This window comes from Pteropus medius, unplaced genomic scaffold, assembly GCF_902729225.1.
Source record: "Pteropus medius unplaced genomic scaffold, Ma_sr-lr_union100, whole genome shotgun sequence".
Taxonomy (NCBI): domain Eukaryota; kingdom Metazoa; phylum Chordata; class Mammalia; order Chiroptera; family Pteropodidae; genus Pteropus; species Pteropus medius.
Window position 1 is genome coordinate 18,204,811 of NW_024354502.1, and position 22,197 is coordinate 18,227,007.

A 22,197-nucleotide genomic window follows, 5' to 3' on the forward strand; every position below is an offset into this window, starting at 1 on the left:
GAGCTGACGGAGTGGAGATAAACATGTAGAAATGAACATGGTTTTTATGTGCATGGAATGTTAAAGGTTAAGTCAGTACAGGCAGCCAGCTTTGGTGATTTCTCAACCAATTCTCTCATGGCTCCTACAAGAGTGACCGTCATATCCTTTATTGTTGCTTGCAGAACCTTGACATCTGGAGTCACTGGGAAAGTAGAAGTACTGGCATCAAAGGTGGCCGTATTGTTAGGGTTTAGTCAGAAACTGCTAAGAGCTCAGTCCTGAGCAGGGAGTTGCAGGAAGGGACTAACATGGATTATTATTGAGAAAGTAGAAGGGCTTTTTAGGAGATGGTGTATAAAGCAAGGAGATTTTTATAATAGGAGTGTATGAACAGCAAAGAAATAGCTCGCTCGAGTAAGGGGTGTATGTTGAACAATGAAAAATAATATGGGACAGGTACGGAATGGAGTCCTTGGAAATAGAAGAAATGGCTGTTTCTAAGAATGAAGAGAGAATGGAGTTTAGATTTCGGTTGATTTCTAACTAATCAAATGGGCTTCTAAGTTTAGAACCAGGAAGGACTCCCATGAGAACTGTACTGGGGTTCTTTCTCCAGCTGAGGAACTGTCCTGGAAGGATATGGAGAAATCCTCTCATCCGTTCATACTCACATGATAGAAGCCAGTCTCTGGACCGGTTGTCATGTCAGGTAACCACACGTCTCCTCAAGTCAAATGCACCCCCACCTCCACCCAGAGCTGAACTGACCCATCAGTGGAAACACATCGGGGAAAGCTGTCACCCTCGCCATCCTAACCTGAGGAATGGCAGGGCCTGCACAAGGTTCTCTGTGACTCTGCTCTCAGCGGAGGCCACACTGGCTCGGGAATCTCACCCATTTCACCCCAAATCTGCAAGAAAGCACCTCAGTCCGGAATAACCACCTTTTAAAAAAGCAGCAACTTATGTCGATGTGATCTGAAATCCTTTGGCAATTTAAAGAAATGCTCTACCGAGGGCTATTTGTTAAGACCAGCAGTCAGCTTCTGTGATGGAGAGGTAGAAAAGATTATTTTGTTGTTTTTAAACAATGTGAGTTCAGAGAATAAGCTGCAGTGGTTTGGGGCTGTGTGGGGGGAAGGAAAGTCAGAGAAAGCCATGCATACAACGTCTTAAAGAAAACGTTTTATTTTAAAGTGTTAAATACCATCACCAGAATGAATTTGACTTACATTAGTTGGTGTTCATTACAGGACTAATCGACCCTTTATTTTTTCCAACTGGAATTCCCTTTACTTTTAAAACATACTATGTACAGGGCAGCGATGGTCACTGGAATAGTGCTATTTACATGACTAAACCACAAGTTGAGGTGTAGATAGGTGAAAATTAAAAAAAAAATACACCAACTTTTAAGTAAATACTGCATAATAACGAGTATGTACAAATATTCCATACAGTCATGTCCTTCTTATTAAAATTAGAAATAATTTATATAGGAATATGCACAAAAGATTATGTGACTGCATCTTAGTATCAGGAAAATGGTAAACGTTTATTCTAAGGGAGAGTATAGACACTCTAGGTCTATTAAATCAATTGTTGCTGGTACACAAGTGTCTAAATTATTTCAATAAAGTTTTATTCATTCATTGAACAACTCTATCCGGGTCCATCAGAGATCTCAGAACGTCAATACACAGTCTCAGTGTATTTCATATTGCACCACATAAAGAGAAGGCATTTTTAGTGATACTCATTTTAACTTTTGCACCATATCAAACATGATAGTTTTCAATGGTCAGCAGTGAATTTAAAAAGGAATAATAATAATAATAATAATAATAATAATATAGAAATAATAATAAAGTATTTTTTGTGCATGGCCTTGAAGAAATGTTATGTATGTGGATTTCAAAAGTAATTGCAAGAAACTAAAGTCAACCAATAAGAATGTGTCATCAAAGTGTACATTAAAGAAACAGAAAGTATGGGTGATTTATTACATTAACCAGTGACTTTTCCTCTAAGAAGGAGAACTTCAGAGAAATTTGACCTTGAGCACCACCCAACGGTAACAACTGTCTGTCAAACCAAAGGCAGGGGTTTAACTTCCGGGAATTTGCATGTAGACTTTTGGTGATGGCATCAAAGAACTATTGATAGGCAGACTGACTTTCTTTGAGTCATCTAAAAATTAGAGCTTTAAAATTATTTGTCGTAAATTCATGTTTACTATATTTCTTTAGAAATATAATTTGTGAAAAATTGAATTTTACTACAGAAAAGTGAATTAATAAACAGCCCTGTGTTTCAGGGCTCCAAAGTTTCAGCAGTGTTTCCATTCACATAGTAAATGGAAATTGGCTAAAGAAATCGTTTTAATTAATTAAAAACAAAACCTAAGACCTTCTAGAAATAATACTTTAACCCCTGTATGAATAATGCTGGTGCTAAAAACAAATGTGTTAGACATTACAATGGCCACGTGATTTTAGAATTTTTTTGTAAACTGAACTTTGAAGGTGAAAATAAAATTACCATGCACTGTACAGTAAATTGCAAAAGTTCAAATATCTTCTTTATCAAATACATGCTGACTTACTTTAATGCACTCCCAAGTCATGTTGCAAAATCCTTTTCAACATGCTTGAAATAAAGAAAGCTCTTACATAGTTTTTTTTCCCCTTGAGAAATTCATAAATTCAGAAGCATTTACAGCTCTGAATCAAACGTGGGTATAAGACAGTATATCATGTCAAAAACGTGTTATTTTTTAGGCTAATGTTCACTCTGGTAGGGAGAAAGAAAATAAAAGATTAAAGGAGGGAGAAGAGGAAAAGTGAGATAGAGGAAGAAAGATGTGAACAATGCGCACATACTGAACTTCATTGGATTCGTATATTTAACATGGAAATAAATCGAATATATACTTGTCACATAAAGAGAACTTTATCTTCTAGAAAGTATTTCATTTGTAATGTCTGCCAAAACACAGACTCCGATTAAAGAATAAACATGGTGTGTCTTTGTATCACCCTGTTGCATTCTCGCCCCGTTTTTAAAACCATGCACTAGTGAAATTTATTTTTAAAAATAATATAAATTTTTGAAAATGGCTGATTTTTATTTTATTTTATTTTTTTGCAAGTTGCAGCCCCAAGAAAATAATTTAAGTATTCAGCTAATCTGTGTCCATGCAAAAAAAGTTTCTTTAGTTTCATTCAGTACAGTGTAGCCACAGAATTTTGTTTTTCAGAGTCCAGCACATCTTGGCCATAGTGAATGACGTGCCTGCTGGGGCTCTGAGGTCTGCCACTGTCCGCGCTGGACCGGCTGCTCCTGGTCACCGTCCGCAGGAGCCGATGTCCTGTCCTGGACCACTTCTTTGGTCTCCTGCTTTTCACCTGACACTTCCTGGGACTTTACTCCTTGACTGGTAACGTGGCTTAATGGCTGTATAGCTCCATTTCTGTGGCATAACCGCGCTTTGGGGTCAGAGAAATGAAGAAAAAGGAACGATAAAAATATAAAGGTGCCATTGAAAAGGGCTTTTTTGTTGCATGAAACTGACTGATTCTTTGAGATTAATCCATGGCTTCGGATTGGACCAAAACTTGAGTATTAATTGAACTCCAAACCTGACAGTTCTTCACAGCTCCGCTCTGTCGCCTGAGGGCCTTCTTTAGGGCACAATGTGTGCAACTTCCTCTGAGAACACAGGATCGCTTCGTATCCCTAGAAACAGGCTCAGAAGACACAACATTAAGCATGCAGTGTTACCAGGGTTTGCGACCTGTGATTTTTTTTTTTTTTGTAACGCTGGTTGCTATGACAACAGTTTTACAGCTGCTATGAACGAGAGTAGGAAGGTCCGGTTGAACTTTCCAGGGATGACTGGGAAGCTCTTCTTGTCAGAGGGGCCAAGGTTGGATCTACTAGGGAGGAAGGGGGGAAGAGTTTGAACCATCCAATCACCATATTGGATAGCTCCAGTTCATCTAAAAGTATCTGGGCCACTCCCATAAAAGATTTGTGATCCATGCGGCCGTAATCTCCCCAGACAATGATCTGTTGGTAAAATAAAAAGGAGAGTGATGTCAGTATACTAACGTACTGGAAAACTTATAAACTAAAACATATTCAATTAATGTGCTGGCATCAAACATCAAGTAAAACAGTTGTATTTAATGCTAGAATAGTTGTCTTTATAACAACTGGAATCCAAAGATATACTAGGAAAACTGTATAGAGTGTGAAGACCATAAGTAGTCCAGGGAGACTGGAGTATATATGTGATGGGGGTTTGCAAGTCTACACTTCAGTTTAAAGGAAGCAAAGAATGGTGTCTATAGCTTTATAACACTGGCCATTGCTCTGAAGTTTCCCAAGAATTTCAGCTGTGAGCAATCCGAAAGAGTATGATAAGAAAAGATTTTGGATACAAGGTTTGACTCCATGAAAATACTTTCTTAGGTAAGGGATAAACAATTCAGTAAATACCTGTAAAACCTTTCCTTGGGGGCTCTCTTCAAAAGATAACAGCTGCTGGTAAAGGGGTTCCAGCGTTTTTCTTGCCACTTTTGTTTTCTTTTTGGCTATGCAGACTCCATTATCTAACAGATACACCTTTACATACGGTGCTTGGGAAAGAAAATACAGAGGAGAGTTAAGTGATGAGCTGTCATGGGTGACATCGGCAACTGCTTAATCTTAGGCTGAAAGAGTGAGCGATCCAAAGTCAGTGGCCTTTTCACATGATGTCAAAGTTGTTAAATAAACCATAGATGATCAAGAGCCATTCAAGTAGTTTTAGGCAACGCTGACTCAGCCTCTGAGTTGATTACTATTTTGTCATCAACTGGTTATATGGATTTGAACTCTGCATCAAATAAGGTGAACTGCTTCTAGTCCCTAACAATATTCAAGAGAGATGTCTTACTCAGTCTTTCATTTATCGATACTTAAATCTAATTAAACATGCTTGAAACTATATTGTTTTATTCACCCAACACCACAAATCGCTTACTGATCACTCAAAAAAGTTTGTTTATTGATGGTGGCATGGGTACACAAGGGTGAGGTTTGATGTAATACGTTCAGATTAGCTGGGAAGAGGCAACTAATTATGAATCCCATGCCTTGAAATTTATCTGATAGACTTCATAAAAGCATTTTCATGCATGCAGAAATTATGATATTCTCTATAGCAGAGTGAGTTGACTAGCTCCAAGACCTTTATACACACTTGCCTTAATCACCACTACAAGGTTGTACAATAGGTCATATACATTATAATGCATAATTTCTGCAAGGATAGGAGAGTTAAAATATTCAAAATTACAGTCAGTCAGTGGAGGTGCTGAATGAGAAACCAAGTTTCAGAATCCTCAGTAATTGTTCTATATGTCAGATCCAATGAGCTATACTTCTCTGCACGACACATCTGGAGTCTGGCACTTTCTATGCTGCAAGCACCTTAGTACGTACCTTCAGTACGAAATGTGACATCAAAACCTATATAATAATAAAGGTTTTATATATTTATTATAATATAATAAAAACCTATGTAGGTGCCTCATTTTCTTTATATACTACAGGAAAGAAGAGTCTTATAATGAGAATGTCCTGGGTACAAAGGCTCATGCTCCATTGGGGCCTGTATCTATTTTATTCTAATTCTAAAACTCTAAGAATTTCTGAGGAGAATTTTGAAGCTCCAAATAAATTGAAGAATAACACAAAACACCAGGCAATAAGAAAAAAATGTTCTTATGTACATGTTGTACGAAATGAACAAAGTACGGCAGCTGTCACTCTTCAGCGACTTCTCCTGCCCGTGTCCTTATTCAACAACTTGGATCATTCCCACCAGACCACCCTCAATGACCATCACTCGAGAGGCACACATGAACTTCTGCTAATGGTATCCTTGGTTATATAAAGACAAGGTTTTCAGCAGCTAATCGAAAACAAAGTCTCTGAATTAAAACGTGCGGCTTATGAACGAGAGTAGAAGAATCTCTCTTGTTTTTACCTGGCAGTGTCTTGGAACCTGGTTTTACAACGAGGCCACGGGCCCGAATGATTTCCACCTCCAACTGTCCCTTTTTGTCCATCATTCCTACCTGAATGTCACCTATGGTATGTGAGGAAGAAACAGGATTTAATATACAAATGCAGTGAGAAAAATGCTGTGCCAAAGACCTTGGTTTAATATCATTTCATCATTTCTCATTTAGTTTCTAAATTCATTATATTTAAAATTTTAACAATGATATGTCACTTTAAAAAGCATATAAATTAAGTGGAAAAAAATTAATTGGAGATTTTTTTAAATCTTAAAATCTAAGATACACATTCCTACTTGACAGTACCATTAAAGATCTCATGAAATTAGTGAATGTGATTTTCAGTAACATAAAAAAACAATGAAATCATGTGATAGAAATTCTTACCCATTGCAGGTGTAGCCAGAGTCTGACGCCCCACTAGCTGGGCAGGGCCAAGGCCATCCAGAAAATCGCTGAACTGGCTATCAGAGGCCAAACGGACACCAGGGAAAATCAGACTAAAAGCAAAAAACAGACAGGATTAAACCCTTAACCCCGTTCACATTCAGGCAGCTCAGGTTTCCCTGTGGCCCCTCCCTGGGGCGGGAGCAAAAGGTAGCACTTTCTTTACCACGGACATTAATTGGACCCTACACCCCACTCCACCTCCACGGCTCTCTGCTCATTCTTGGAGTTGTCTTTCCTCATCGTTATGGACTGAACTGTGCTGCCCCCCTCCATTCATCTGAGGATGGCTTAACCCTCAGAATGACTCTATTTGAAAATAGGGCCTTTAAAGAGGTAATTAATGTTAATTGAGGTCATAAGGGTGGGGCCTTAAATATGACTGGTATCCTTATAAAAAGAGGAAGAGACACCAGGGGTATGCATGCATAGACCAAAGACCACGTGAGGACACAGTGAGAAGGCAGCCATCTGCAAGCCAAGGACGGAGGCCTCGGGAGAAACAAAACCTGCCGACACCTTGATCTGGTACTTCCAGCCTTCCGCAACCATGAGAAAATAAATTTCTGTTGTTTAAGCCACGCAGTCTGCGGTATTTTGCTATGGCAGCCCTAGCAAACTCATGTGCTCTCTTTCTCTCATTAGTTACATCAAATACATCCATAAATCTCATTGGCTCTACTGTCAAAATACAACAAGAAAATCTGACCTCACTAATGCTACCACTCTGGTCCAAGCCATCGTTTTCTACCTTCCGTATTCCTGCAACGGCCTTCTGATTGATCTTCCTGTTGCCACCTTTATTCCCCGCCCCCATAGCAGTCGGAATGATCTGTCTGAATTGAAGTCAGATGTCAGGCCTCTGCTCAAAATCCTCCATTGGTTTCTCATCCTTCTCGAAGTAAAAGCAAAGTCCTTACGCTATGTAGAGACTATACAAACTGCCCGCCCTGCTCTCAATTCCTGTCTGCTACCATCCCTGCCCTTACCGCACAGTGCCGCCTTCCTGCTGCTAACGCGGGGCAGGTTTCGGCCTCAGGCCTCAGTCTCTCTTCAGCCTGTTATGTTCCTCCCTGGAATATCCGTTTGCTCACTAACTTTCTTCAGATCTTTACTCACATGCATCCTTTTCCCTGTCTACGCTACATAAAATCCTACCCGTACCCTCTATTATCTCTCTTCCCATCTTTATTTTTCACCTTAGTACTTATACCACCTAACCCACTATATATTTTACTAATTTTTCTTGTTTAGTGGCTATCTTGCCTATTTAGTGGCCATCATGCCTATTGTTTAGTGGCTATCTTGACTGTAAGTTTGGTGAAGGTAGGTTTTTTTCTCTCCCCTATTTTGTTCACTGATGCATCTCTAGCACCTAGAACTATGCCTGGCATATTGTAAGCACTTAATGAATGGTTACGCTCAATCAATTAAAACGAAGCCTGGAAACGTGTCTCAGTTTCTATAGTACCAAGAGCCCACGGTCTAACTACCGACGGATCTGGGCTCCCGGGTACGGCTTATATCTCCAACGCACAGCACAATGCTTAGAACACTAGAAGCTCTAAGTTGAATGAATCTATGAGCTTTCATCCCATTTCTCCAATAAGACTATAAACATCTGGAGTACAGGGGCCATAGTTTAAAAATTTTGATATACATAACAGAATCTAACATAGTGCTTTGCAATGATGAGTGCTAAGTGCACATTTACTCTTTACTTGATTCTCTATCTCTTTTAAGACATTGTTGATCAACATCGAATTTATTTCTTCCTCCAACCTTAATTCCCAAATATACGGTTAATCCAGACATTTTAATGTTTCCATAAGTATCCCACATTACCTTATTTATAAATGCATAGAAACCATATACATCTCTTGTGTATTGATATACACACATACATATATATGTAAACACACACACACACACACACACACACACACACAATATCAAACCATGCTAGAGTACAAATAAGCCTTAGGGTATATCATCAATACTCTGCCAGCAGCTCCTATGGCCTCGCATCAGTGAACGGGCTACAGATACGTTGTCTAAACATCTGATGTTTTCATGGGGATGACAGAATGGTCAGTAAGCCCCTTTCCTCTATGTATGTCCTTCATGTACACATCTATGGACCTGCGGTTGTTAATTATTGTTAATTTGTTGGTGACAAGGCTACATAATTTTTATAACTGCTTAAAAAATATCTCAAGCACAGCTGATTCAAGGGGAAGCGACATGATAACTACACAGGGGAAAGGCTCACCAACTCTCTCTGTGGCATTTCTTTTTGGCTATTCCGTTGGTCTGAACTGTTTGTTACTGCATGGAACGAAGTATGTATCAGCATTCTATACTTTTTAGTAATAACTCTTAGATAGAAGATTTTAAAAACTAACACTGTTCACGTGGAGTGGCATGCATACCTATTATTTTTGTGCTTTTATATATTATTTCAAGCTAGGGAAAATTTTTATTTGCATGTATTGTGCAAGTCACACTTTAGCATGTTGCCATTAAAGCAAAAACATTTTGTTCCCAAACCTATTTCCCTTGATGTAAGAAGCTAGATATGTCACATTTCTCAGTGGCAGGAGAGCAAATGTCCTCTTCACAGCCAATCGACCAGTGAAAATTAAAATGGCGCTGTAGAGTGTGTGAGTTCGTGAAAGTGGAGAGAGTGAGACAGAAAAGATGGCCTCGGGCAAAGCATGGAAGAGATGCGCATCATCGCCGGCCTCACTCACTTTCCTTCTGAGCTATAGCTGTTCATGCTGCCATCTGTGGACTCTCGGCTTGCCTGTCGAGTCATCCAGTTCCTCATTTCCACAGCCAGGCCCGTCTCTGTACTTCTTTGGACAGTGCTCCGTAGCTTTTTACCTCCTGCTTCTGCAAAGACAGAAAACAAAAGGGGTGATAGCTTTGTTATCATGATCTGGTGACAAAAAGTGTCAGCCAACGCTTTGAGGTCCACAGATGAAAAGAACTGCATATATGCAAAGTGCTCTTATTAAGGAGAAAGAGGAAAAAAGGTATTTCAAACAATGTCTTGTCGAGTGGGATGAAAATTTTCTTCAAGAAGTACAAAATACCATTGTTTTGTTTCCATTTAAAACAGTGTTTGAATTGGTAACAAAAGGAACTCAAGGGTTCAACCTAAGGAAAATAAACTTTGTTTTTATTGTAATATTTAAATGCAAGATCAATTTACACCTGTCTTTTTTCTTTTTCCTTTGTTTTTGACATAGTAAAAGAACTAGGCCTTTACATTATTTCCAAAGAACAGGTGGTGAGTCATCCTCAATTCTAGCCTTAATTTTCACAAGAAAATTTGTCTCTGTGGGGTGATTGATATTAGAAGGCAAAGAAAGCTATACAAAGGAGACAGATCTGTTTGAGAATAGTTTAACATCTGTTGGTAACTTTCAGAGATTCTCAAAGGGAATACAAAAACTCAGCAATGCCATGTGAAAGAGCTTTTTAATTTTTGGTCATGCATAGCCATGTCCTCAAGGATCGTTAGTGGTTTGGATAGGAGGATTACTTATAAAAAGCAACTGGAAGACTAAATAGGAAACTGAGTCAAGTACCAGACGTGACAAAGGTAAGTGCTATCTAGAGAAGTCAGGGAGGAAAGAGCTTCGCAAAGGGAATGGGCAGATTGGAACCCAAGAAGAGGCAGAAGAGTGCTACTGCCAAGGGAGATAGCGCGGACAAAGGCGTGAAGCTAAGAAGGACCAATAACTAAAACATATAGAAGAGAAAGGGCGAGGGTGGGTCAGACAAGAAACTGAGCCCAACTTATAAACGGCCTCACATGCTGCTATGTGCAGCTGAGAGACTACTAAAGTTGGAGCAACACGGTGACAATCCAAATTGTCTATATTAATTTACTTCTTCTCAGGCCTAAATATTTATCCACATTGACCAGGTATATCATTAGTTTTTGGGGATTTGGTAAGCTCTTTTAGCGCCTGGTATTAATAATTTCATTTTAGATTAATAAACAGTTATTGATCTTGTCAGTGACTTGTTGAAATCCCTTTTACCAAGCTGCTTATATTTGCTCACCATTTTGAAACACTGTTTTAAATTTCATCTACTCTCCGCTCCCTACTTTAATGCACATCGAAATGCTTTAAAAAGCATATATAATCCAAGGCTGGTACTTTAGATAATTGATAATAAACATGTTGTACTGATATAAATTTAGGACAATAGAGAGCATCCCTCAGTGATGAGAAAAAACTCTTTTTGACAGAAGAATGTTACTTAAGAAATGTAAAAGGAATAATAAATTTTTTAAATGACCAATTTGTGACCTCCAGTGGAATAAATGAATCGAATAAGGCACATCAGTGGATGCTAACACCATTAGATGAAAGGACAGTCATAGGAAAGAAAAAAGAAAAAAAATCGTAACACAGATTAGTTCCACTTGTCAAAGGAAAACATACTTTAACACTGGGAGACCTGACTATCACCATCTTAATCAAGAGATCAAACTCAGCAGCACTAATAGTAGTGTCTCCTGACATAAAATACACAGTATCATATGTGCCGCCTGATACAAAATACACGGTATCACCTATCGAGTTGTTATGGACAAAAATACACAACCTGTTTCTCATCGGATCTTTGGAATCAACATCTAGTTTTCAAAAATACAGAAGATAGACTAACAAGATAAATGACACAATAAAAAGAAATCAGACAAACTCAGAACATGGAATTTTGTTCAAGAGAATTGACCTGGTCTCTTAAGACAGTCAATATCATTAAGGTAGGTAAACTGTTCCAGGTTAAAAAATATCACAAAGATGTAACCATTAAATGCTATGAGTATACCTTGATTGGTTTCTTTTTGGGGAGAACAAAAAACAAAACAAGAAACTCCAAAAGCAAAACACTCTAAAAGCAATTCTGGACAAGCAGGCAAACTTTGAATATAGATTGGATATTAGATGAGTTTAGAAAACTGTTACTTTTCCTAGGTAGATAATGGTATGTATTACAAAAAAATGTCCTAATCATTCCAAAATACATGCTGAAGTATTTAGACCTGAAATGTTATATTGCCTGCAATTTCAAATGGCATAGCAAAAATTCATAAAACAAAGAAGATGAAATATTTTTTTAAAAAGGATGGGGATGAAGAATAGACCTTGGTATTCATACATTTAATATTCAGGATTTTATTTTAGAGCGATTCCTAAATGGCCACACCAAAAAGTAATAAAATTTTGTTCAGGTGTGAACTGGAATCACAGAAGGCGCTAGGCTGGCCTCTGCATGTGGCCTTGCTGTTCACTTCCTGTGAGGAATGCCTGTGTTAAAAATCTCCATCAAGTGAGACTCACAACTTCTGTGAGGTCTGAAAATGTGGAATGCAGGTGTGTACGGGAAACAGGACTGTCAAAGGCAGTGAGATTCCCGAAGGTCTCAGGACACAGACACTGCAACGTCAAAGAACCACCGTCTTTCATTTCATGTCTGACTCTATCATAGCAAGAGCGATGTGAAAACCTGCCATTACAGGGTGGTGAGAACTAGCTACCATTTGTCAAAGAACAAACAGCACGACAAGCATGTAATCTCTTTGTTTACAGGTTGCTTTTTACACGTGTCCTCTTCAGAACAATTCTAACAATCTCATTTCACAGAGACAGCCTCCGACGGCCCCAGGAGGTTACACGATTCCCTGAAGCCACACAGAAAATGACAACCAGAGTTTACGAATAGTCCCCAGACTCCAAATTCTCTGCTATTCACAGATTTGTTGTCTGAATATAACCAACGGGTCGTTTGTGCAGCTGTCCATGGAGATGGTACTAAGCTAACTCTGTAACTGCACGTGAAAGGCTCTTTGAGAAGCTGGTGGGGTAGAAGAGAGGCACAGGGAAGGGGTCAGGCCCTGGTGTCAAACCGTTTCTCTTTGAACTCCCACTCTGCCACATACAAGCTGGGTGATACTGATTAAGTTACTTATCCTCGCTGTCACTCAGTTGTCTCAGATTGTGAAATGGCAATGATAACAATGTTTATGTCATAGAATTTTTGTGAGGATTAAGGAAAATAATATATTTAAAATGTTTAGGATAGGTCTTATATGTAGAAAATCGGTAATTAATGGTACTGTTATCACTATTACTACCACACAGGGAATCAGGAAACATGTATTTGAGGCCAGACTCTACCACCCAGCCGCTGGCTCTGTGGCCCTGCCTGAGTCATAGCCCTGCTCTGAGTCTCTGGCTCCTAATTTATGAAAAAAGCAGGGGAGGGAGAGGGTGACAGGTGATCTCTGAACAATCTGAGCTCAAAGTCTTTGAGTTTGTGTCATACGTGTATGACAAAGACCATGATTAACAGCATACGCTGAGGAGATAATGCTACTCATTGGCACCTGATGGAATCAAAGCGTTCTAGGCATTCTTATACATGCTGAGCATTTATTAACGGCTCTTTAAAATATATATTTTAAATGTACTTTTATCTGATACATTTATAGACTTACTTAAAAAGTAAATGTATCTTTCAGTACCACAAATCCTTTGCATCACACAATAAAAGAAATTTAACCTAAATGTAATTCACTACGGTGATTCACAAATGGTGTTCCAAATGCTCTATCATGTTATTCAACCTAAAAACTGAATCTGTATAACACTGAATGTCTACATAAGGTAAGTGAGGGAGAATTCTAAGATGGCCCCCATGTTATCTTACTTTACATGGCAAAAGAAATTTTGCAGATGTAATTAAGGTTACTAGTCAGTTGAACTAAATATAGGAAGATTATCTGAGTGGGCCTAACATACCCACATGAGCCATTGAAAAGCAGAGTGCTTTCTCTGGCTGGTTCCAGAAGTCAGTCAGGAAGATATGAAGCACAGGAAGGATTCGGTGCACATTTGCTGGCTTGAAGAAGGAGGGAGACTCTGTGGAAAGGACCTGAGAGCAACCTCCAGCTGGCCTGGATGACAGTCGGCAAGAAAACAGGGACCTCAGGCCTATCCAACCGTAAGGAACTGGATTCTGCCGACAACCTGAATGACCCTGGAAGCAGCTCAGCCCAGCCAACACCTTGATTTCAGCCATGTGATACCCTAAGCAGAAAACCCAGCCATGCCATGCCATGCGTGACCTACAGAACTGTGAACTAATAAATGGGTGTTGTTTTAAGCTGCTAAATTTGTGATAATTGTTAAGCAGCAATAGGTAATTTTTTAGATAATTTTTCTAAAGGAGAGATCTATGAAAATAATTTATTGTAACCATAGGTGGACCAATTGAAATTATTTGTAAGAATTCAATAGCCATGAAAAAAAAACATATATATTATACATATACATATACATACACAGGTGTAATAAGTGTGTGTGTGTTTGTCAAGATATTTAATAATACTCAGGTAGTAAACTACAGAACTAAGGCCCAGATTATGTTTTAGAGCCCTTAAATCACTCATTCTCCTGTTAGTTATTTTAAACCAAAATGCATTTGGAAGAGATGCCTGCAGGTAAAAATCAAGTTCTTGAATTGCAAAACATCGCAGGCAGAAAGCCAACACAGGAGGTGTCCCTGTTATTCTGCTCTGGTTAGTTTGATGACTCATTTACTTGGCACCCTCTGCATTCAAAGAAAGCCACTTGACTAAATAAACAACTGAGGGTCAGTTTCCCTAACCGATATCTAAAAAACCTGAAAACCCTGAGTGACTTGACCACAGAAATCGAAAGGTCTTTTCTCATTGGAAACTCTCCTAAGCCTCAAGATGAGGCTCACAATGAAATGCCAAACAATAGCCTGGTGACCTCCTTCCAAATCTTGTGTCCACAAAACCCATTCTTGCTTGCTCTCACTTGGATGGTCACTTCTATTGCAGACAGACTCAGTCAGAATTTTCTTGTTAATATGGGAAATGATACATGGAAACAGGCTAAAGACAGGTTGGTAGACTCTGAAGACTAACTTTTTTTAGTTTTGACCATCATTATGTGCTCAATTACAGGCACTATTTTTGTATTTTATTCAAAGTCACCATTTTCCAGGATGAGTATTATTTAGAGAAGCCATTGTGTATTAGCATTTAAAGAATTTATAAAATGCATTAAAAAGTAGAATTTCTAAAATTATTGATTCATAGAATTCAGAAGCTATCTTAGGAATCCAGCGTACCTTTGTACTTTACGTATTCCCTTACTGCAGCATTGATAAAACTGAAGTCCAGAGTGGCTACTTCCTCTTTAGATTTTCATCTTTAAATTGCACTCATCTTTTATTGCACTTCAACTTGCTTTCACCTTGCTCCTCTAATTCCTCCAATTTTCTAGTATACGAATTGCCTGCAGCATTCTTCCCAAACTCCATGGTGGCCACCGTGGCCAAAACCACCCATCAGCGGATTTTATATCAAGACATGAAAGAGGCTGATTTATTTACTTATTTGGCCTCGCAAGACCTCAGTATGGGAATACTCATGAGTAGATTATTATAAAATTGCATATAAAAGCTTGTGCACATATATTTTTATGTTTTTTAGAGCTTCTAACTATATAAATATAATTCAAACCTCTAGAAGTCTAAACAAAACGGGGACAGCTATCTGACAATTTATTTTGAGCTTATCCAGGATAGGCATTAACAATTAAAATAGAAATTAATAAAACAGTTGATTTTCAAGTTGTTTCAGAATTTAACACAAATTCATTCATTCCAACAGCCGTTACAACTATTTTGAAAGTTACAGTTAATAGCTAAATACAGTCAACTACAAGTAGAGATCACAATTATGGTAGGTATTAGGGCTGTTTAAATATATTTACTTTTATCTCCACTTCTGAAGTGTGGTCATGTGATTTGCTTGCCCAATGAAGTGTGAGCAAAACTGGCCCATATAACCTCAGGGCAGAAGCTTCAACAACTGATGTGTGACTCACCATGTCCCTTCTCCTCTGTGTAGAACAGATAGCAACAGGTGCCTCCATCAGCCTGGGTCCCTGAGTACAGCCACAAGTATGGCTCTCAATGGACATGGAGCTAGAGACATGAATTTTTTTGTGTGAAGCCACTTATACTTTTGATGTTTCTTGCTACAACCTAACCTATTCTAACAGATACACATGTAACAGTCATAAGATAGTAAGTATTCCATTTTACAACTAAAGGTTTTAAAGTTTTGTTATTTTTTCCCTTTTCACCATCATTAATATATTGACTACTTTGAATACAGTTCTGTTAATAAAAACTGCATTTGATATTCTATTTTATAAATGCTTTCATAGTTTTTGTTTTATAAGTAGAAAGAAAATATAATTATTATTTTTAAACTTCAGACTTATTTTAAACATTAAAATAATTTTAAATAAACTTTTAATTTTAGAATAGTTATAAATTTACAGATGGTACAGAAAATTGTGAAGATGGTATAGAAAATTCTAGTATACTTTATACCCAATTTCCTCTATTATTAATATCTTATGTGGTTATGGTACATTTGTCACAATTAATGAACTATTATTGATATATAACTATTTACTAAAGTCTGTACTTTACATTTCCTTAATTTTTACCTGAAGTTTTTTCTTTTCCTGATCCATGATGTTACGTTACATTTAGTCATCATGTCTCCTAAGGCTTCTCTTGGAGATAGATTTTTTGTCTCTAATTCCTGACATTCTTTTATATTTGTAACTCCTTTTAGTCAGTTCTTTGTATGTGAAGTTAAAAAGCAGAATGATAATTTGATGTAGTATAAATATACCTGTTAAAACCACGTATTTTTAGTAAAAACAATATATAAGCTGAAAATACTCATCTACAGAAAAATAGAAAATATTTCATGTCATAAGTGAAAAATGCTGAATGTATGAAAATAAGTTTTCAATACTAAATTAATTTATAATGTATGGCAAAATATAAAGGGACAGAGTTAATATACATGTTTTTAAATAGTTTATGAAAATAAGTTTAATTATGTTTCAGATAAAAATTCAATTAAAATCACTACTCCCAATGTAATAATTGATTCAGGCAAGGATCAACAATGAATGTTAAAATCACTGGATGAGAGGTTTTTGGGAAACAGGATATTCACATGGTACCAAAGTTACCACATCAAAGATCATTAAGTAATAATCATAAAGTATGCCTCTTCCATAGGCAGAAAACTGACAGTTGCCTCTTAACCAAGTGATTAAACTTAGCATGCCTAAAAGTGAGAAACCTTAACATTGTTTCTTACAAAAATACCACATGCATGTGTGTTTGTATGTGTGTAGGTGTTTGTGTGTGGTGTGTGTGTGTGTGTGTGTAAAGGGAGGGGGAAGAGAGAGACAGGAAAGAAAGAATGAATTAAAAATTGCTCAGTCTATCTAGTGGATGTTCATTGTACTACTCTTTTTTGTATGTTTAAAATATTTCACAATAAAAGTTGGGAAAAATCAATTACTAAATTCAAAACAAAGCAAGGAAAGAGCTATTGTTTTTTGACTTGTTACTCTGTGGAGACAATGTGGATATAATATCTGCCTATCTCAAGTCCTCATAACAATGTTGTATGGTGGTTATTATTACTATCACTTTCTATACGAGGGAATTGTCTAAGTCACATAGCTGGCAAGTGATATAAAGGAGACTTAAACTCAAATCCTAACAGTTTCAAAGCCTATTTTTATTTCTCAAAGCATGCTGGCTTCCATTTTCATTTAGTGTTTTAAACACTGATGTCTAATTCCAGAGAAATCAGTGACTTGAAACTTCATCTCATTTTCTCCCTGCATATCCAAATAAACTTAAATTGTCTTATGGACATTGTGATTAAGATCATTCATGTGCTCTTGTTCTCTCAAGAAAAATGAAAAAAAAAAAAGTCAATTTTATTGCTAAATTCTGACTTCATGAACATGATGGCAACATATATTTATGGTAAAACTCAAATAAATATGCTAAAAATAGCTATTTTATATTATATACATATGCATTTCTATCTCTCAGTATGTCACCTTAGATGCATCCACACCAAAATGTGGAGATTTCATCAAATGATGCCACAGCATTTAAACAGTACTAAATATACTGTGAGAAACTGTGGATTTGCCAGCATGTGGATTTGAAAAGGACCCTTACCCTTGTGTGTCTTGGCTCTTTTCTGTAAAACAAAGGGGCCATTACAAGGAGAGAAAACTACAGACCAATATTGCTCATGAACGCAGATGCAAAATCCACCACAAATGCTAGCAAATCAAATCCAGCAATGTATTAAAAGAATTATACACCACGATGAAGTGGGATTTATCCCAGTTACGCAACACTGGTTCAACGTTTGAAAATCAGTTAATGTAATCTACAAGCTAGATAAGAAAAATAACATGGTCATATCAATAGATGCAGAAAAAGCGTTTGACAAAGATAACCTCTTCAACAAATGGTGCGAACGACTGGACATCTGCATGCAAAAAAAAAACAACTGACAAACACTTTACAACTTTCAGAAAAGTTAACTCAAAATGAATCACACACATAAATTTAAAATGCAGTACTATGAAACTCCTGGAAGATAACATAGGAGAAAACCTAGATGACCTTGGTTATGGCAATAGCTTTTTAGTTATAACTCCAACAACATGATCCATGAAAGGAAGAATTGATAAGCTGGACTTTATTAAAATTATAAAGTTTTGCTCTGTAAAAAACACTGTCCAGATAATGAGAAGAAAAGCCATAGACTGGGAGATAATTTTACAAAGACATACCTGATAAATAACTGTTATCAAAAATATAATGTTAAGACTTGGCAATAAGAAAATAACGTGATTAAAAGAGGGTCAAACACCTTAATGGACACCTCATCAAGTAAGATATACAGATGGCAAAAAGCATCTGAAAAGGTACTCCACAGCGTATGTCACCAGAGTAATGCAAATTAAATGAGGTAACACTATACACCTATTAGAATGGCCAAAATCCAGGACACTGACACCACCAAATGCTGACAAGGATGTGGGGCAACAGGAACTCTCATTCACTGCCGATGGGAATGTAAACTTGTAGAGCCACTTTGGAAGACAGTTTGGTGTTTATACAAAACAAAAGTGCTGTACCAGAGGATCAGAATACCCTGTTCCTATTGTGAGTTTCTATAATTATTAATCCTGCTTTTTAACAAGAAATAAAACCAACCTTATCATTCTTTGGCAGTAAGATTATTCTATTTTTTTTTTTCCATAAAAGTTAAGGATTATCATTTTGTTATTCTTAACACATTTAAATGTAAGAAGTTATAGCTCTCATTGCTATTATTTTTAGATTTGTCACTTTTATGGTACTTTCTTATTTCTACTATCTGATGTTGCTATTATGGCACTAAGGGGGATCAAGTCAAAACCCACTGGAAAAGATCCAAGTCTTGATCCAAAGTTATACTATTTAAAAAATTGTTCCCCACCCCAACTCCACCTCCCTTTTGGCTTTTTTTTTTTTTTTTTTTTTTAAATACACAGATCTGGCCTTGGTCATGCATCAACTCCCTGATATCTGTGCCTGTTTCTCTCTAGAATGGACATGAAATGCCACCAACCTCTTCTTAATGCTCAAGTTCGCTACTTTGAGGCAGCGTCTGTGGTGGGAAGAGCACACCATTTTAGAATCAGATGATATGAATTCAAGCTCCTATTTGACAATTTTCAACCTGTGGACAAGTAACTTACCTTTCAGAAGCTCAGAGTTCTTTTGCACAAACTTGAGATCATACTTAGCCTATGTCATAGAATATATGGCATGTAGTAGTATTTACTGAATAGTGATGAGTAAGGGTTGGATACTATAATCTGTGTAAAAGAGATTTGAACACTAAATGCTATACAAATCCTTATTTGAAAAATGACTAGAATTACATGAAATTATCCTAAACTTGCAGGAAGAAAACTGTATATAAATAAGTGAGGCCTTGCCATACAAAGGGTGAAAGACTTCTGGCAAAACTAGATCAAGGGGGTTGCCTTCCCACCAAAAGTCATTGTTTTCAGATGATATCAAGGGGTCTGCCATTAAGTTGAGAGCAAAGGAAGTGGGCAAGGTACAGAGGCCAGAAACTGAAAGAATAGAAACCTGAGGCTTAAAATCTTTGTCTAATGAGGTTTTGGTTGGAGTTACACTTGAAACTGACTGGAATCAGACTGTAAACCTACTAAATTTCTGAAGGATATGTATAGAAAAAATAAGTACCAGTCCATGTACAAAAATCTGTTCAACCCCTAACCGAACTACAGAGTTCCTAAACGGCACTAGCAAGAAGCAGGCTATAAAAGCTATGAAGCCTCCTTTTCAGTGCAAATCTTGTAGCCATGAAGAATAAAGTACAAAGAAACACTTTGCAGAAAAGGCTGCCAGATGAGTAAAGCGGAAATGTATTCTACTGTCAATCTTTGCCATTTCTTCTGAATGGGACCTGATAATTCCTGTGGATGACTGACTGCTTTGTGTTTCCTATTCTCTCCTTTCAAAATGAGAATTTTTATTTTGGTTATTCTGTTGCTACGGTACCATTTAAATTGGGTGTATTGGAGGCAGATAACTTGTCTTCAGGTTTACAGGTCACTACAACATGAAAAGATACATCTGGATATGAGGGAGAAGACTACACATTACTCAAAGATTCTAGACTTCAATATGAATGCAGTAAATATATGGCATTTTAAAGTTGTCTTTCTGGGGGAGGAGCTATGCTCTATATGCAAAATAGGAGTGTACATGGATATTTGGGTGGCCAAAGCTGCTGAAAAAGTTAAAATTAAGAGAGCCATATTCTTTTCCTTAGATTTCTTCCATAGATTTATTTTTCATTTCCTGTCTGCTTATGTTTATTGAGCAAAGAGGAAAATAAACATAGAAAACTAGTATTTTAAAAAATTAAAAATAGGTAATTAGGCTGAGCTTGATGATTTTCCCTCACCGGTAACAGTTTATTATTAAGTAGATATTTGTTAATATTTTTGGTTCACCAGCATTTGAACCTCTTTCTATGTATGAGAAAGATCCCATCCTTCAATTGTAGAAGTTATAACTGTCAGGTGTCATTTTTCTCAGCCTGTCTGGAAATTAGGGCATGAGCGCATGGCCAAGGTTCTACTAATCAGACACCACTGTCCCAAACTTCATATCTGAAGCTACTGAAGCAAAGAAGCAGACACACCACAGGCTTCCATTTTAAAGAGGGCAGTGGCCACAATATATAATTTCTAGGAGTGGCCCCATAGCAGTATGCAGTGATTCAACTTCGCTCTTGACACTGGTATAAGCTGTGATGCCTGTGCCACGCGGGTAGTTCTGCAGGGCTCGTTCTGCAGTATGGCTTAGGGCACCACTCCTAACCTCTAGCCAGGCTCTCCAGGCTTTCTAGAGATTCTGTGACCTATCCAATACCTCTTAGCAAATACTTTTTCCACCTACATTGCTAGAATAGGTTTCTGTTGACTGCAACTAGGCACCCGAGGCATTTATGATTTATAAAAGAAAAATACAACCTCCGTTTACACGGAGCTACGTATACCCAACTTCTAGTTGTCCCACAAAGGCCACATTACGTTCAAGTACTCTGAGCTTTGAATTAGACACGATGCACGCACAGTAGTAGAAGAGGAATAGAAAGAAAGGCATGAATAAATATCTGAAGGCAAAGAACAAGAAGGCTTAGTTTTATTATATTACCGAGTTCCTAAAGGGCCTTAGGAGGCAAGAAGCTAGACTTTGACTGTCAGGCTAAAAGTTTTATTTAGTAGAAGATGAGAATCTACTGAAGTTTTTAGAAGAAGAGTAGCGTTAAGATATAGATGATTAAGAGAACTCATGCAGGGACAATGAAGTTAAATTGGAGTGGGGAGATTCAGAGATTCAGAAGGCAGAGAGAGCAGGCTAGGAAACTCTCAGATGATTTCAAAGGTGAGCTCATGGGGTCCTAAACTGTGAAGGTGACAATGAGAATGGGAAGGAAGACAGAAAACTGAGAAAAGTTGGGAAATTTCCTTGGCAGAAATTGCCAACTGGCGCACACATTTGTGTCACATTTGGTCAACAGGTATGTTTTGTTTGGCCCAAATAATGTTTAACTTTTTTTCATTTAGGTGCCAATATTTTCAAATTTAAAAATTTTAAGTAAACATTCAGATTTATAGCTTCTCTTTGGGAAAAAAGAAGAGTAAATTTGCCAATCCTAGGCTGATATTCAATTTGGCATCAATGACCTAGAACTGAGTATTCACCATTCCTTTGTGGATGGGAAAGCTTTCCCCAGCTTTTCAGAGTCCTTGCTTTTCCCTTTTATACTATATCTGGCCTATTTCACTGATATGTTATATTCCTGTCTTCTGATATATAGGAATAATAAGGGAAAAACTGATCACTGAAATAGCTAAAATAAACAGTCCTTTTATTTTAGTCTCATTAGGCAAATCTATATCTTAAGACATGATACCAAAGAGTATCATTTATATATTGATATCTATATCTATCTATATATGGCACTAAGTACCCTCCCTTCCTCTCCAATCAAACACCATTACAATATGAGAAAGAACAAAGATATAGAATGATTCTGTCTGATCAATAATAAGGGCCCATTTGCAAACAGCAGAGAGCACTTACATTAAACCATAATTTTTAGCAGCAATAGGATACACCATTACAACTTTCT

The 22,197-nt window shown here is 37.3% G+C and overlaps 1 protein-coding gene across 23 annotated transcripts in view; it reads right to left on the reverse strand.

The window, feature by feature from the left end:
• Positions 1-1,152: 1,152 nt before the first annotated feature.
• Positions 1,153-22,197, reverse strand: part of RIMS2 (regulating synaptic membrane exocytosis 2) — a 548,506-nt gene continuing 527,461 nt past the window's right edge. For 20 of the 23 annotated variants that reach the window (XM_039854009.1, XM_039854020.1, XM_039854019.1 and 17 more), the window contains 5 exons: positions 9,254-9,395; positions 6,441-6,553; positions 6,020-6,121; positions 4,486-4,625; positions 3,641-4,053 (listed from right to left, as the gene is read on the reverse strand). In XM_039854009.1, coding sequence (XP_039709943.1) covers positions 3,835-4,053; positions 4,486-4,625; positions 6,020-6,121; positions 6,441-6,553; positions 9,254-9,395 — 716 coding nt within the window. In that variant the 3' untranslated portion in view covers positions 3,641-3,834. Of the gene's footprint in view, positions 4,054-4,485; positions 4,626-6,019; positions 6,122-6,440; positions 6,554-9,253; positions 9,396-22,197 lie in introns of all 23 variants that reach the window. The other 3 variants (XM_039854030.1, XM_039854006.1, XM_039854029.1) reach the window with 2 other exon arrangements.